The 15,382-nt window shown below is 34.9% G+C and overlaps 1 protein-coding gene across 1 annotated transcript in view; it reads right to left on the bottom strand.

Moving 5' to 3' along the window:
* Positions 1–1,414: 1,414 nt before the first annotated feature.
* The window catches only part of LOC136846301 (uncharacterized), a 62,861-nt gene continuing 48,893 nt past the window's right edge, over positions 1,415–15,382 (bottom strand). Inside the window, 9 exon segments of the mRNA XM_067117103.1 lie at positions 1,415–1,655; positions 2,729–2,831; positions 4,724–4,836; positions 7,236–7,399; positions 7,402–7,495; positions 7,799–8,019; positions 8,744–8,929; positions 9,400–9,508; positions 13,779–13,966. Of these exon segments, the coding sequence (XP_066973204.1) occupies positions 1,563–1,655; positions 2,729–2,831; positions 4,724–4,836; positions 7,236–7,399; positions 7,402–7,495; positions 7,799–8,019; positions 8,744–8,929; positions 9,400–9,508; positions 13,779–13,966 (1,271 nt within the window). The 3' untranslated portion in view covers positions 1,415–1,562.

The following is a 15,382-nucleotide window of genomic DNA, read 5'->3' as shown; positions in this document are numbered from 1 at the left end:
TTTTTTTTTAAGAAAACCCCGACGTTGCTGAACAAAGAATAATCCCAAAGACCAGGATTACTCGATTGACGAAAAGATTTGACAAAGATTACCTTTGTTCACACCAAGAAAAAAATCGACAGAAATATCTATAAAACTAAAAACTCAAAAACAGAAGATTAAGCTCAGGTATTGTATGAGGCGTGGTGAAGACGTGAGCAGACGGCAGTTTTCAAAAATTGTTTGAGAATATTAGAGGACGAACACAAAGTTTGATAGGGTTCTAATAACTTAAGTTTTAAGAAAGTCACAATGTTTATTACTAATTCCAAATACAGGTAACAATACCTATTTATACGGAGATAATTTAGATCTATATGGCACTTAAAGTTATGAATCGTCCAGGCGTTGAATAACAAGAAATGTCTTAGCAATATTCAGTGCGATTTCATATCTATATATACATACATATATAATATATATATATATATATATATATATATATATATATATATATATATATATATATATATGTGTGTGTGTGTGTGTGTGTGTGTGTGTGTGTGTGTGTGTGTGTGTGTGGGTGTGTGTGTGTGTGTCTGTTAGTGTGTACACATCTAAGTCGAAATTAACTTATATTTCTCAAATGGCAGAGTGATTATGTACAGTGTAACTCTTCTTCCAACCCCATAATACACAGGTTCGAGTCCTGATGAGAGCGTGAAGATTTATTTCAATTCTCTTTGGGTGAAAGTTATTCCCAAGGTACAGTAAGTTCGATATTTTTGGGTTATTTATGACAATTTTTAAATTTGTAAGTGTCATGTGCAAATAAGTGTAAAAATATATGTATTTATGCTTATGATAATGCCTTTATATATGTATATATAGGCCCTATATAAAATTCGCTGCTAAGTTAGGCGGCAGCCTGTCAAGGAAAACCCTCAGGTACAGAATTACTTAGTTTCCACCAACTTTTATCACCTGTGTGGGTCACTTGGAAGCGCCCTGAACTTTCATTTGAGAGATGTGGGTTCGATCCCGATGTGAGTCCGAAATTTATATATATATATACATATATATATATTATATATATATGTTATATATACATATATATATATAATTTATTTATATTTATAAAGTAGGAATTCATTAGGGTAGTTATTAATATTTTACAGCTTTATTACTAAGATAAAATTACTGCATAATTCCAGGGGTCCTTTTGCAAATTAATATAATGAATTTTTGCCACTTCAGTAATCCTTAGGCAAAACCATTGCATAGTATTTAGCAAAACTACCAGGAGAACCATCCACGCAATACAAACTGATTCATGTGAAATATAACCAAAATCCTAATAAATGTATATTTGCTAAGTGACATACCTATCGGAGACCATGAAAGAACATAATCATTTTCCATAAATTGATGTGAATGTAATATTAGCACGGAAGATCTAAAGCCTTTGCTACTGAAAAGAAGTGAAATACTGCTTTGATTTCCAAAGGTAAATTTCTGTGCTTCTTTCCTCTTGAGGATTTGAAGCAAAGGACAAAGTGTAATGCATTGGAGACTCTAGCTGCTTAGGAGAGTTCATCAATAGGGGCATTGTATCCAATGTCGTTGTACTTGATTGGATAAGAGAGTTGATTGCCGCTGTCCCATGAGTAGATTTCCTGCAATGAAGAGAAATTGCTTGAATGCAAAGTAGATCATTTCATTTCATAGTACGCGTCTAGGTCCTCAAAGCTGTTTTTTCAAGCCGTGGTATACAGGTGCAGTTAACTCAGAGATCAGATTTTCAAATGGACATTTTTGACTGTAATTATTTTAAGTAATAATGAGAGGAAGGATACATTTAATTGCGTCTTCAGATAACAACCATAACTGATACTAATAATACTGCATATAAGACTAATTGATACAGAGCAGGTGGAAGAAAATTTCAATCACATGCAAATTTTGAATAAAAAATCCTTAGAGCTGTTGTGTCGTGCCTTCACACTGGCATTTTTAAAGATTTTCGTAAAAAAATCGAGTTCTTTCACTTTTCCTTCTATTTAGGAAATGAATATTGTCAGTAAGACTGAGATAAAAAGCTGCAACATTTCTGTTATTCAGCGGAAAAGTTTTGTTCTATTCCCAAGTGATCTTCTATTCCGAACAGGCCTCGTACACTGGAACTTTAACCTGTGTGGATTCTTAAAATATTTTTTTTCATGATATCTCGAGAAATAATTTAACATCGTTAAACTCGGGAGTTTATCCAATATATAAGCAAAAACAACACACTGAAGAATAATTTATACTTTGCAAGTTTTCCTTCTGTATTTTATTATTGAATTATGAAAATTGTTTTAGTCAATTTGTTGGATAAATATAATTTTGATGAAGAAGGAACTGCCACTAACGACATTCTGTACGACAGTTGATAACCTGTTTTTATGAATGCCGCTTCCAGATGCAAAATGAAATATACATAAATATACGTTTTTTGATATTCCTACATAATTGCTTCCCAAAGGAACTACTACTTTTCTAGGTGCAAGTCAAGAATCGTACTTCGTACTTCTGTCTTAACGGTAACCAGTTTGCAAGTAATAGGGTATCAGTTATTGATGCCAGGTTTAGATTATCCAGTTCTTGCAAAATCATCAGACTGAAACGTTAGGTAAAATATTATCAAAGAAAGGAAAGAATCTTAAGGAACTCCACATATGGATAGAAAGGTCGTGGATAGAGAACTAACCTTCATTCTCGAATTATAACCAAGCGTTGTCGTATTCCGGAAGGGATTAGTGAAGGCCAGATCCACGTCAAGGAAGGTCTTCCGATACAGGTCCAAGGCAAATCTGAAAAAGGGAGAAGCGAAACGAATATTCCAAAATCCTTTTGAAAAACATCCACTGAAATTTTGAAGTCACCTAACTAGGTACGTTCATTAAGTGTGATAACGAGGCAGAAAGGAGTTCCGTCGAAATGAACGTTATCATGTTAATGATGCTTCAGTCAGAAGACAATGCACTGCCTTTGACAGTAGGAAAAGAAAGTTTCATTTTTAATTTCAACATCATGCGTTTGAACTGACATTTTTCAAAGGTGTTTTCAGTTTTGTGATTGTATTTTATATCCTTTATTCAGCTGATACCGGGAGAATTTACCTCTTATTATTATTATTATTATTATTATTATTATTATTATTATTATTATTAAAATAATTTTTCCTAACCTGGCTGCTTTCAGAGGAAAAACAAAACAGTACTCACTGGCACATTCGTACATCAGCTGCTGAATCTTGGATAAACCACCTGAGCAAAAAAAAAAAAAAACCTGCACAATATTAGCAGCTTTGTGCACCTAAAGACAGGCTCATAAGCAGTGCTTCGGATCCCAGTCACAAACTGTGTCATTCATTCCTGTCTTCTACACACTTTCCCACCCTATAGGTATTAAGGCTCTTCCTTTCCAATAACTCTTCCATTCCATCCAGCCCATTCTTAGATCTCCTCTCAGCACTTTCGAATTATACTCTTTCCTCCAACTTAATGACCTTTAACCTGTCTACAAGACCAAACCACCTCAAAATACTCTCTTTCACCCGTTCACCTACGCTAGCATTTTTATCTCTTGTATGCATCTCTGCAAATCTCACCATTTCGTTTCAGGTCATCCCAGGAACTTCAAACTTATTCTTTATTTTACATTCAACATTCATATATAACTTCCATAAAGGACGTTTGGCGGAATACCCTCTTACATGTCAACCTTTGCTTCCATAGATACTCCCAGTTTGTTCCCCATGTTTTGCACACACCCTGCTACCTTCTTTGTTTCAACTTCTCTGTTACTCATCTATTTTTCAATGATACCATAATCCATTCTGATCCTTCCAAATACCCATATCAGTCAACTGCTTCTGTTCTTCCAGCATTATTAGCATTGATTGCTCCTATAATTCTAGATTCCATTTACCATCATAGCCTGACTTACATTCACTCTCGGCATTCTCTTGTTGCAAAACTTTCAAAATCTTTCCCGAGTTTTTGCCGTTTTCTTCAACACCATTATGTCACTTGCATTCATATTTTGCTCTTCATTCACAAATCTCTCTCATTCCACAGCTTTGTACCTGTTTAATGTCTTTCACCTCCGTCTGCCTATAAAAATACTGACAAGTCAGTAAGACATAATACACCATTGCCTGAGGCCCACTTTATGTTAAACCTTCTTTGCATTCATTAACGTTTAATCGTTTTTAATTGTTTACCTTCTATAATGAATGTACCTTCTCAGCACTCTTGCCCTTCTTCTCTGTCGATCCTATCATAAGCTTTTCCTCGGCCCATTTATGTCACGTGATCCATACATCCCCTTTCTTACTTAAACCCGGTTTGTTTTTCCCTATCATTTATTCTTTTATGACTTTGTTTCACAGCCAAAATCTTACTTTGTCATTCTGTTATCCGTCTTACCTTCTTAATCAAAACCCTACCTCACAAATTCCCTGGTATATTAGTGAAGAGATGAATGTCGTGTATCTAAGACTGGAATCTTTTCCAACAACTAATGCATCTAGAAATGGTAAACTGATGTTTTCCGTTTTCTTTTTCAGTAACAAAGAGTCCTTTGTACAATAGGCAGGATCAAATCCGCTTGCATGTAACAAGCAGTAATTGAGAGGAGGAGGGACACTTTGGCCATGATAAGACATGAAAAAGCTTATAAAAACCATTCAGTTTCTTACCTTATCTTTGCATCTCTCACTGTAGTGCTATCAATAGCATACAAAACACCACATGTGATAAACAGTTCCCCGAAACTGTGGTGACTGAGTGAAATATTCCAGCTGTACTCCACCTGCATGACATAATAAATACAACATATTTAAATATGAGTAGCATTTTTTTGTCTGTAATTGTGTAGACAGGATCTTCACATTTTAATTACACAATGAATTATAAATTTTGTTAACATGATAACTTCAAAAAATAAAAATGAAAAGGAAATTTCAAAGAAAATTCTATTGCATATTCTTTGAGTGAAATACTGAAGAATTTCAGAGAAATGTCAAAACGTTAGTGATATATTAAGATCAAAGATAAACATGGTTCGTATGTTAGCCATAAGACTGTTGGTATCATTATACGTCACAAAATTTGTAAGAAGTTAAAATCAGAGGTAAATTTAATTTTAAATTCAGTAGAAATAGATAAAACTAAAGCCAATTTTTTGGGAATTTCTGGTAAATATCCATTGACGCTTCCATCTAGCTTCTGATTGGACGATGTATTTCCATTCTAACCTTCTGTTGGGGAGCATTACAAGGTTCCGCCAATCACGACTAGGTTTACTGATATCGGTTACTGATTTTTACCGACAGCTGAAAACATTCCTATTATGTAATACTTGAACAATTTCCATGTACCAATTCTGGGACTCAAACTGGTTAGTGTAGGGCAGTTTTTCTTTTAGAAAAACAGTGGATATGTGGAAAAAGTGACATCACTGGTATGAAGTTTTAAGATATGCATCCGCACTGCTTTTATTTGTGTAAATGAGAAATTAACCTTCAAACAAATTCTCTCAGTCCACTTGCTTTGTTCAGTTATGTCATTGCTAGAACTCTCGATATATTATTCAAGAGCTGTAATAGTAAATCCGATAGCGTAACTTAGTGCGTCAACCTCCACAGGTTAACAATGCAACCTTTATTTTATTAATATCTATTACAATAGAGCCTCTGTATTCACAATTTCTAAGCAACAAGTATCGTTTTAAATAGAATTCGCTATACCGTGGGAGTAGTCTAACTTACCCAAAAGGGATTAAAACTCGTAAGTGCTTCTGCCCCGGCCAGGATTAGGACCTAGTCAAAATCTACTGTTTGTCGTTGTTTTTAAACCAAAGGCCCACGTTCGAATCCTGAGCGTGACCGAACTACTTTTAAATTACAATTCCTTTGGGTGTAGGTTATTTCTAAGGTATAGTGAATACGATTTTATTCAATTATTTCTGGCTTGATATTTATAATATATATATATATATATATATATATATATATATATATATATATATATATATATATATATATATATATATATATATATATATATATATATATATATATATATATATATATATATACACACACACACACACACACACACACACACACAGATAGATAGAAAATGTGCGTGTCTGCTCATTTGCTCAAAAATTGATATTCTAATAAATGATGTTGAACGATTTTATATAGTGTATTTCAATCTTCTAAATCAGAGCTATTGTTCATTTACAGTATATGTACATAGATTTGATATCAGTGAGAAAATAAATTGTTTTGATAATCCTAGTGATCCCGATATAAATTTGTTTCAATGCATTTTTATTTTTCGTTTTTTTAATCGCTAGCAACTTTATCAGTTGATTTGACATTTCACATAAGTTTATCGTTATTGATTCATGGAATTATAGCCATATTTTCTCTTAGAAAGGAGTCAGCAATGCGCGAATTATTTTTCTGCAATTGCACCAAGTCACGTACTCGTATGATTGTTAGCGAATGTTCCTTATTTTATTTTCAAGACATTTTGGATGTTTCCCCACTTTCTTCTTCACTGTAAGCAGTAAACTCCGTGTCAGTTACCTCTAGTGACCGTCATTTTCATTTAATTTTGAATTAAGGTCGAAATTTGATTTATTTAGTACTATTTTCTCTTATAGCAAAGTTAAAGTTAAGTATACCTAAGTTTAACCAGACCACTGAGCTGATTAACAGCTCTCCTAGGGCTGGCCCGAAGGATTAGATTTATTTTACGTGGCTAAGAACCAGTTGGTTACCCAGCAACGGTACCTACAGCTTATTGCGGAATCCGAACCACATTATAACGAGAAATGAATTTCTATCACCAGAAATAAATTCCTCTAATTCTTCATTAGCCGGTCGGAGATTCGAACGCGGGTCCAGCAGAGTGCTAGTCGAGAACGATACCAACCAGTCCAATGAGGAACTTTCTTTTATAGCAGAAAAATTGAATACAACGAAAGAGTCACCTACTGTTTAATTGGCTCCATAGCATGTTGGCTAGTTAACGTTCCAACAAACCAAGCTTGTTATCTAATCGACTGTAATACTTTTCACTCAGGACAACCTCCGGGTATCTGAACACGGCCTAAAAATATTCCCAAGCTTTCTTTTCTGTAATAAACTCCGATCAAGTCTTCCCGGAAGTTGTTCGTGTTCCCGGGGAACTCACCTTCATTGTCCAGGGATCTATTTTCATGACGACCGTGTTGTTGTTCGAGGGGAGGCCATAAATAGCCCACAGTCCATTTTCATCGGCGCTGATGTCGACCTGGTCTATGCTGTTGGTGTAGAGGTAATATTCCTCTTCGGTAGAGAGCTGGGGCACAGAAACTTTTTGGTGTGACCTGATGTTAGGTCGTAGTTAATGATGACAGGTTGACCTACTTCGTGGTAGTAGAATGACCCGTTATAAATAACGTGTGAATTTCCCTGTAAATGAAAACAATGATTTAGAAGAATGTTCAGCTTGGTCTTGAACTGAAGTCCTGGATATCAATACTCTTTCTCAATGTGGCTTTGAAAACTCATTGCCGTATGCTTTTTGCGTCAGTTGTTAATATCATAAAAATGAATTTTCCTGTACTTGTCCGATTAAAGCAAACTAAGGAGGACTTTAAAAAGCATGTTGTCGTCCGTGTGTATGTTACTGTTAACTGATATTTAAAGGCTTTTGCCTCTGTGACTGCATGAATTGCTTTTCATATAGAAACTAAATTCGACAGGCTTCCTTACCGAGTACGCCTTTCGGAAGGTATAATTCTTTGTCGGGAGATCCTTCCAGTAGCGGCTTTTGTCTGCATACTCATAAAGAGTCCAAGGATCCTTGTATCTTGTGGTCCAGAGTTTATGTTCGGCCTGGGCATCCCTCGGGTGTGGATCCCGCATCCATGATCCATAGAGAGAGCCAGTGTGTCTGTGGTAAACAGGCTGGCCAACAGCTGATAGCAAGCAATCTGAGCACGATAAACATTAACTGTGTAATATTTCCGCTTTTAGACATACTCTGCTTTGTATTTATACTAAGTGTACTCACCTTATGCATATATGTCTATGTCAAAGTGCTATCTGAAGAATAAGTATTTTGGAGTGTTGTCAGTTACAGAGAAATGGATTTGAATGCTAGGTTAAGTAATCTATAAGTATGGTGGGACAGCAATGAAGAGGGTGAAAAATGGAAATACACATTGGTTAATGTTAATAGTGACATGTGTGGCACGTGACAATAAAGTGATTCAGTGAATGCCCAGTGTGAGTAAGGTATATCTGGAGGACAGTAAGATTCAGTATATATATATATATATATATATATATATATATATATATATATATATATATATATATATATATATATATATATATATTATATACATATATATATATATATATATATATATATATATATATATATGTATGTATGTATGTATGTATATATATATGTATGTATGTATGTATATATAATCAAAATCATGTGGATAGCTGTATGTATGGTATGTATGTATATAATCAAAATATATATATATATATGTATACAAATATATATATATATATAATTTACATATATATATATATATTATATATATATAGTCACTGGAGAACTGTCAACAAATACACACTGGTACAATTTTTGGTAAATTAAGAAGTGAAATTATAATAAAAAAAAATACCAGGTACACTTACCAAGGCTTCTGTTTTTAAATCCTGGATACGTATCGTTGCCGAACTGTTCCACTAGAATGCTTTTGGCACACTTTGTGCCTTTGGTACAATCGGGGCAATCTGGAGCAGGTAAACACGGGTCATGTTCACCTGTGTCGTGTCCCTCCACTGCTCCAGACGATGGGATGTACAACGTCGGATCAATTTCTGAAGAGAAGTGAAGGATTATAATAAGCATTCTTTAAGAAGAATAATCTCGCCAGCTGTGGCGGAGAAGCAGGTTTGCAGAAGTAACGTAAAATTTAGCACATTTAAAATGTTATTGGGAATATTGTATCTTAAAAGCTGATAAATTATTGTTGAGAGCTCTGTAAATGACAACATTCTAAACTTAAAAGAGAACACTACTTTTATAGAAGTTATAATAACTTAAAGTACAATAATCTCATAGAGAGTTAAGCGACTGTATAATGATTTCAAATATGTGCAGAAATCGAAGGTAGTAAAAATACACAAACACATTTGGCACACTTGTATCTGCATATCTAATTTTGTGCAACAGGGAAATTTACACTTAATAAATTTCAGAGAGATATGCCTTGAAAGAAAGTAACTGAATGACTAGCGGTGGCTTCAAGTGCACTGTCTCCCTTGAATAAGTCCCAATATCCACTTACCGTGAACTTTGACGAGGCCTTTCGTTAAAGAGAAACTGTTTTTGGCAACGCAGTGATAGTCACCGAAGTCGGCCTTTTCAACATTGAACACTTCCAACACCATTCTTCCCTGCAACGAAGGAACCCCTTTAAACAGATTTCCTCAAAATACAAAAAAAAAAATAATAATAATGAAAATTAAAAGAATTAATTGCACACATAATGGACACTCGTACCCAAACATTTAAAATACTTTCCAGCCAAAAAGTCATCAAGTTTTTGTCAACTACAGCTCTGCATACAAAAGATTAGGAAAAGATTAATTTCTCATGAGGTTCATTTCTCATGATTACTTCTGATTAATAATCATAATTCAAAACTCTTTAAGACCAGGTACTTCAGATATGTAATTCTAGGTGACTTAGCAAAATAATGAAATGACTTGCTTCAGATGACAAATAACAATAACTTTTTAAGAAAGAATCTCATACTGATATTGAACGGATAACAACACATGGACATTAAAAACCAGATGTTATAAAAAAAAAAAGTTTTTAAGAAAGATTTGTAAAAAAAAAAAACATGTTATCATTTGAGCTAAATAGGACGATAATGTTGTAACAGCCTTAAGCAATAACAAGGTTCTTGAGGATTATATACATTAAGAAAAAACAAAGAAAAAAAAAACAACATAAAATGAGTAAACACTAGCATAGAAGGCTGTCTGGAAACAATGACATCTCTTTTATCCCACACTTATAAAATATATGATTATGCATCTTAGGTTTTCATTCAGGTGGAAAATGAAAACATTGTTAAAAATGAAAGCATTGTATGATACACAAACATTCTTCACAAGTGTAATGAAATACGGGAAATGTTATGTATCGTAAAACGATATAAAATGCTTCGATGACACATGCTATAAAGTTCTTAATTTGAATTTATTAGTCTTTGCTTCAGTTTGCTTCTTTTCCCCATGAATTATAGATGAGGAAAAGGCATAAATCATCTTAACAGCCTAATTAGATCTCTGAATTTCGTGCTGTTATTTATAATCTGCCTTATTATGTTTTAGACGATTTTGCTATTTTTGGTTCTGTGTTATAGTCTCTTTTATTCTGTATTTTATCCTTCATATTTTTTCAGTTATGACTGAAAATCTCACATAAAAGACTTGATTTTGGTTTCAGTTTTGCAAACTCTAAGAAACAAAAAAAAAAAGATATCTGACGTAGGCGTGATTTTCTCTTTTATACAATCTATTCATATTCACCAAGCAAACATTTGAGATAATTTATACAATGACTTTACTTACGGCGAAAAAATTTTGTATGGCTTAGTTTACCTTTATCTCAATTCTTCTGTTATTTTATTTAATAATAACAGAAGAACTGAGATAAAGGTAAAACTAAGCTATAAAAAGTAGTATCCAGATTCTTCCAAATTGAATAACACTTGAGACACGAGAACTCATATGATAGGGCCTTGATAAAAATCCTTGTAGGGGTTGGCGGTGGCGCTGCCAAGCAGACAAATGACGGCTTAGCCCGAAATCTGATGGGTACGAATGAGAGATCATCATCGCCTGAGGTGTGCTGATGTTGGGGCAAAAAACACCCCAAAAAATAACCCGAAAGCTGATATATAAGTCGAAGCGTTGCAATCCATCTGTCTGGAAAGGCTAACGATCTGTAACCCAGAAGCAGCACTTTTTGCCGAAAGTTTCTGACCTGTTTTTTATTTGTTTCAGAGAAAGTTTGCGTTATGTTTTGCTTTGCGTTTCGTTCACCTCATTCACCCTCTGCAAATATCCAGAGTTAGACTTGGAGGAAGGAGGGCGAGCACCTTTGGAAGTCAATGTTGATGATGTAAGAAGGAAAGTAAAAAGATAAAGTAAGAATGAGGAGTTGCCATGAGTTGGCGATTGATGTAAGCCGAGAGATGCCGAGGAATAGTGGCGATGGAGTAATTTAGTGGCTGGAATGTCTGGATAAGGAAAAGGAAGAAGAGGAATGAATGAGAGGGATAAGAATTGCTCCACAGTGTAAGGGGCAAGTGATAAAGCCGATTGTAGGAATTACAGACATGTTACATTTGCTCATTTCAGTTCTTTTAAGTTGGACACGTTATATATATATATATATATATATATATATATATATATATATATATATATATATATATATATATATATATATATGTATATATTGTATATATGTGTATGTATATATATATATACATAATATATGTAACATGTGCCCAATTTAAAAGAACTGAAATATATATATATATATATATATATATATATATACATAATATATGTAACATGTGCCCAATTTAAAAGAACTGAAATGAGCAAAGAAAGTAAGCAGGTAAATTTCAAAATGTAACATGCTTGTAATTCCTACAGTCACCTTTATCACTTACCACTTACACTGTGGAGCAATTCTTATCCCTCTCATTCATTCCTCTTCTTTCTTTTCCTTATTCAGACACACACATATATATATGTATATATACACATGTATATATAAATATATACATATATATATATTATATATATATATATATATATATATATATATATATATATATATATATATATATATATATATATATATATATATATATATATAGAGAGAGAGAGAGAGAGAGAGAGAGAGAGAGAGAGAGAGAGAGAGAAAATAAAAGTCCCGTGAATGGTTTCAACAAGAGCTGATCCAAGTCACACAGGCAGTCCCTTTCTCTTTCTCCCCCAAGAAAAAAAGTACAACCGTCTTCAGAATTTATACTGATGTACAGGGAAAGGAGAATCTCGTCTTCCTATCCAGTAGATGGCGACACTATACACTAAAGGAGACCCTCACCCCTCTATAACACCTCAGACAGTTCCGGCCCTTCCAGGCCTTCCTCAGAGACGATGGCCCTTAGCAAAGGCCAGGTATCAACGTTACTATGTGCGCTTAAGCCCCCGAGGCGCCAGCAGCAATGCAACCATGACAGTTCGCCTGACATCAAGAAAGTGATAAGGTTAATTATGGCTTCCGCAAATAGCGTTCATTTGATACATTCCTTGGTATACACTTATGCAGTTTCTAGTATTATGTTTGCAAGCTATACTCTCTTTTATATCGCACTACTGTTACAGAATATTTATAAAAAAATTTAATATATATTATATAGGCTATATATATGTATATAAAATAGTACCCATATTTCTATGTACTTATTCACATACATGCCTAATGAATGTAAGCCATACTCACGCTAGTGTATATGCTTATGCTTATACATAATATTATTTTTATTACCTTATATTTTCGAGATAATTATACAGATAATACTCGTAATTTAATCACTTACTATTATACTTACACTATTTATGAATATCGCACACATTAATTTATACTGATTTCGTATAATATTACATGTATTACCCCGTATGGATATTTATGTAACTACTACATGGATACACAATTAAAAAACTATATACACATTGCATTTACATATTAATAATGTACTTGCGTACCAACAGCTACTTGAGTTTGAAGGCCACAACGTAATAAGCGGAATGTCATAAGTCTCAGTTAATTAGGCCGATTCCAGAGACCCACACCATACTTTTCATACCATTCAACGCGCCTTAAAGCAAGAGCCCGTGGTGGCTTTACACCAACGTGATCTAAAGAACCAGTCAACAAAAAGTAAACCAGTAAATTGATGAAAAAGCAGTTGTGATATAACAATAAGACATTTCAGCAAATTCATACTTTTGTGTAACCCTTTATGAAGCGTCCACACTGCGGTCTTAAACACACGTCTGCAATTTACTGCATAAATATCACAAAAATTTTGAAAACAAGTCAACAGTCGTAAGTGTAGAACGAGTCTTTGTCAGTCGGATAACCGGAAGTACTATGTAGGATTACCAATAAGTCGTTGACTTCTGTTCAACCTGTTTGAGATATGTGTGCAATGCGTTGCCGACGTGAGTTTGTGACATGTTTTATCGTAATGTGGATGCACTCTTGCATTACCTACCTACCTCCCGTCGGGGGGTTGGTGGGGCGGGGGGTGTTTAGTGCCGTCAGTGCACCTCACATGGTGCACTGTAGGCATTACCTAAGGTTCTTTGCAGCATCCCTTCGGCCCCTAGCTGCAACCCTTTCATTCCTTTGACTGTACTTCCTTTCATATTATCTTTCTTCCAACTCACCTTCCACCTTCTCCTAACAACTGTTTCATAGTGTACAGTAACTGCGAGGTTTTCCTCCTGTTACACCTCTAAAACCTTTTTACTCTTAATTTCCCTTTCAGCACTGAACGACGTCATAGGTCGCAGCGCTTGGCCTTTGGCCTAAATTTTATATTCGAATTCGAATTCCAATATTGCCTACCTTCCAAACCAAGTTCCGGTCACCATAATATCGAGAAATATATCTGGTAGAATTTTCGAGAATGCGGCCGTTGGGGTGTTCCCAGTAGGTCAGCGCCAGTGGATAAGCTTCAACGTGGCACTCCAGCGTGGCACTCGACCCGTTGTATGTGCCCACTTTCCAGCGATTAACTTTGATCGATGGTTCAACTGGAAAAAAAATGCCATTGTCAGACTCGTTATTTGTAAACAAAGTATAAATGAAAATGCAATAACATGGAACCTGCATTAGGATATAACATTATTTTGGATGTTACTATACCAGTATTAGCTCTTTGTTGGGTGAGTCGGTAGAGCTGCGGACTGTCACTCGATGGGCCGGAGTTCAATTCCCCGGCCGGCTGATGAAGAGTTAGAGGAATTTATTTCTGGTGATAGAAATTCATTCCTCGCTATAATGTGGTTCGGATTCCACAGTAGGTCCCGTTGCTAAGAAACCAATTGTTTCTTAGCCACGTAAAATAAGTCTAATCCTTCGGGCCAGCCCTAGGAGAGCTGTTAATCAGCTCAGTGGTCTGGTAAAACTAAGGTATACTTAACTTTTTTTATACCAGTATAATTAGTGTTAGATTTCATAGCACACGTCTGCAGATTTGCTACACCAAAGAAATAAAATTTCTGTAAGTAAATGTATGTTATGTAATACACAATGACTGCCGCTTAATTACTCAATAAATTAAAGACAAACATTTATCATTAGAGAGTCAACAGACTTTAGGTATTTTCGTCATTGCAACTAGATTTGAGATTTTCCAACATTTTGGCTTAATGACACCCTTCACTTAGAGCTGGATATTTCAACTCCCCTGCACAATCCCTAATACACAACGCGTACTGAACTATAATTTTAATGTCATGTTGGATTGCCTCTGAACGATGACAGCACTGATTTTTCATACTATTGTTTTATTGTTTTATTGAATGATGGGATGAATGTAAAACTTTCTAGATCTGCAGTCTGGAAACGTTGTTGGGGATGGGGATTGGTAGGCTAGGTGGTAAAAGCAGACAGTAAAATATGAATTGATCTCCGAATTCAACCTTTCTCTCTGCTCGTGGTCTCCCTCGATTGATTTTTCTTTCACATCGCTGGGGGGAGACGGGTAAGGGGGACTTTACTCCTCAATAAACTACCATTGATGCACTGTAGATGATTACGCACTGATTTGTGAAAGTCAATCTCTAATCTTAAACTGGTTGAGCCGACATAGCTTATGAGGATTTTCAATGCTTTTGCTTAGCGGATTGGAGTATAAGCTTAATTACGGTCGCAGGGTCATTTCAGTATCCATATTTAGTTGCTTTACTTCTGCTGTGACCTAATAATCAATATTGTCAAACGCTGACCTGTGTCCTAGTGATAACCAAATAGCCAGTGTTGTTTGGACTGCGCCATATTCTGAGCAAATAATCAATGTTGTCAAACCGTGGTCTATTTCATAGCTGTAACCATATGACTGAACAGTTTGAAGATCAATGTCTTGCACCAATCCCATTCGGATAAGGAATTCATTGCTGGAAAAACCCTGTATCCCCCTGTCGACGCGTACTCAGTATGTGTGCGTA

The sequence above is a fragment of the Macrobrachium rosenbergii genome, chromosome 15 (assembly GCF_040412425.1).
Source record: "Macrobrachium rosenbergii isolate ZJJX-2024 chromosome 15, ASM4041242v1, whole genome shotgun sequence".
NCBI classification, from domain to species: Eukaryota; Metazoa; Arthropoda; class Malacostraca; order Decapoda; family Palaemonidae; genus Macrobrachium; species Macrobrachium rosenbergii.
The sequence above is the reverse complement of the archived record's forward strand: the minus strand, read 5'-3'. Positions and strand labels throughout refer to the sequence as shown.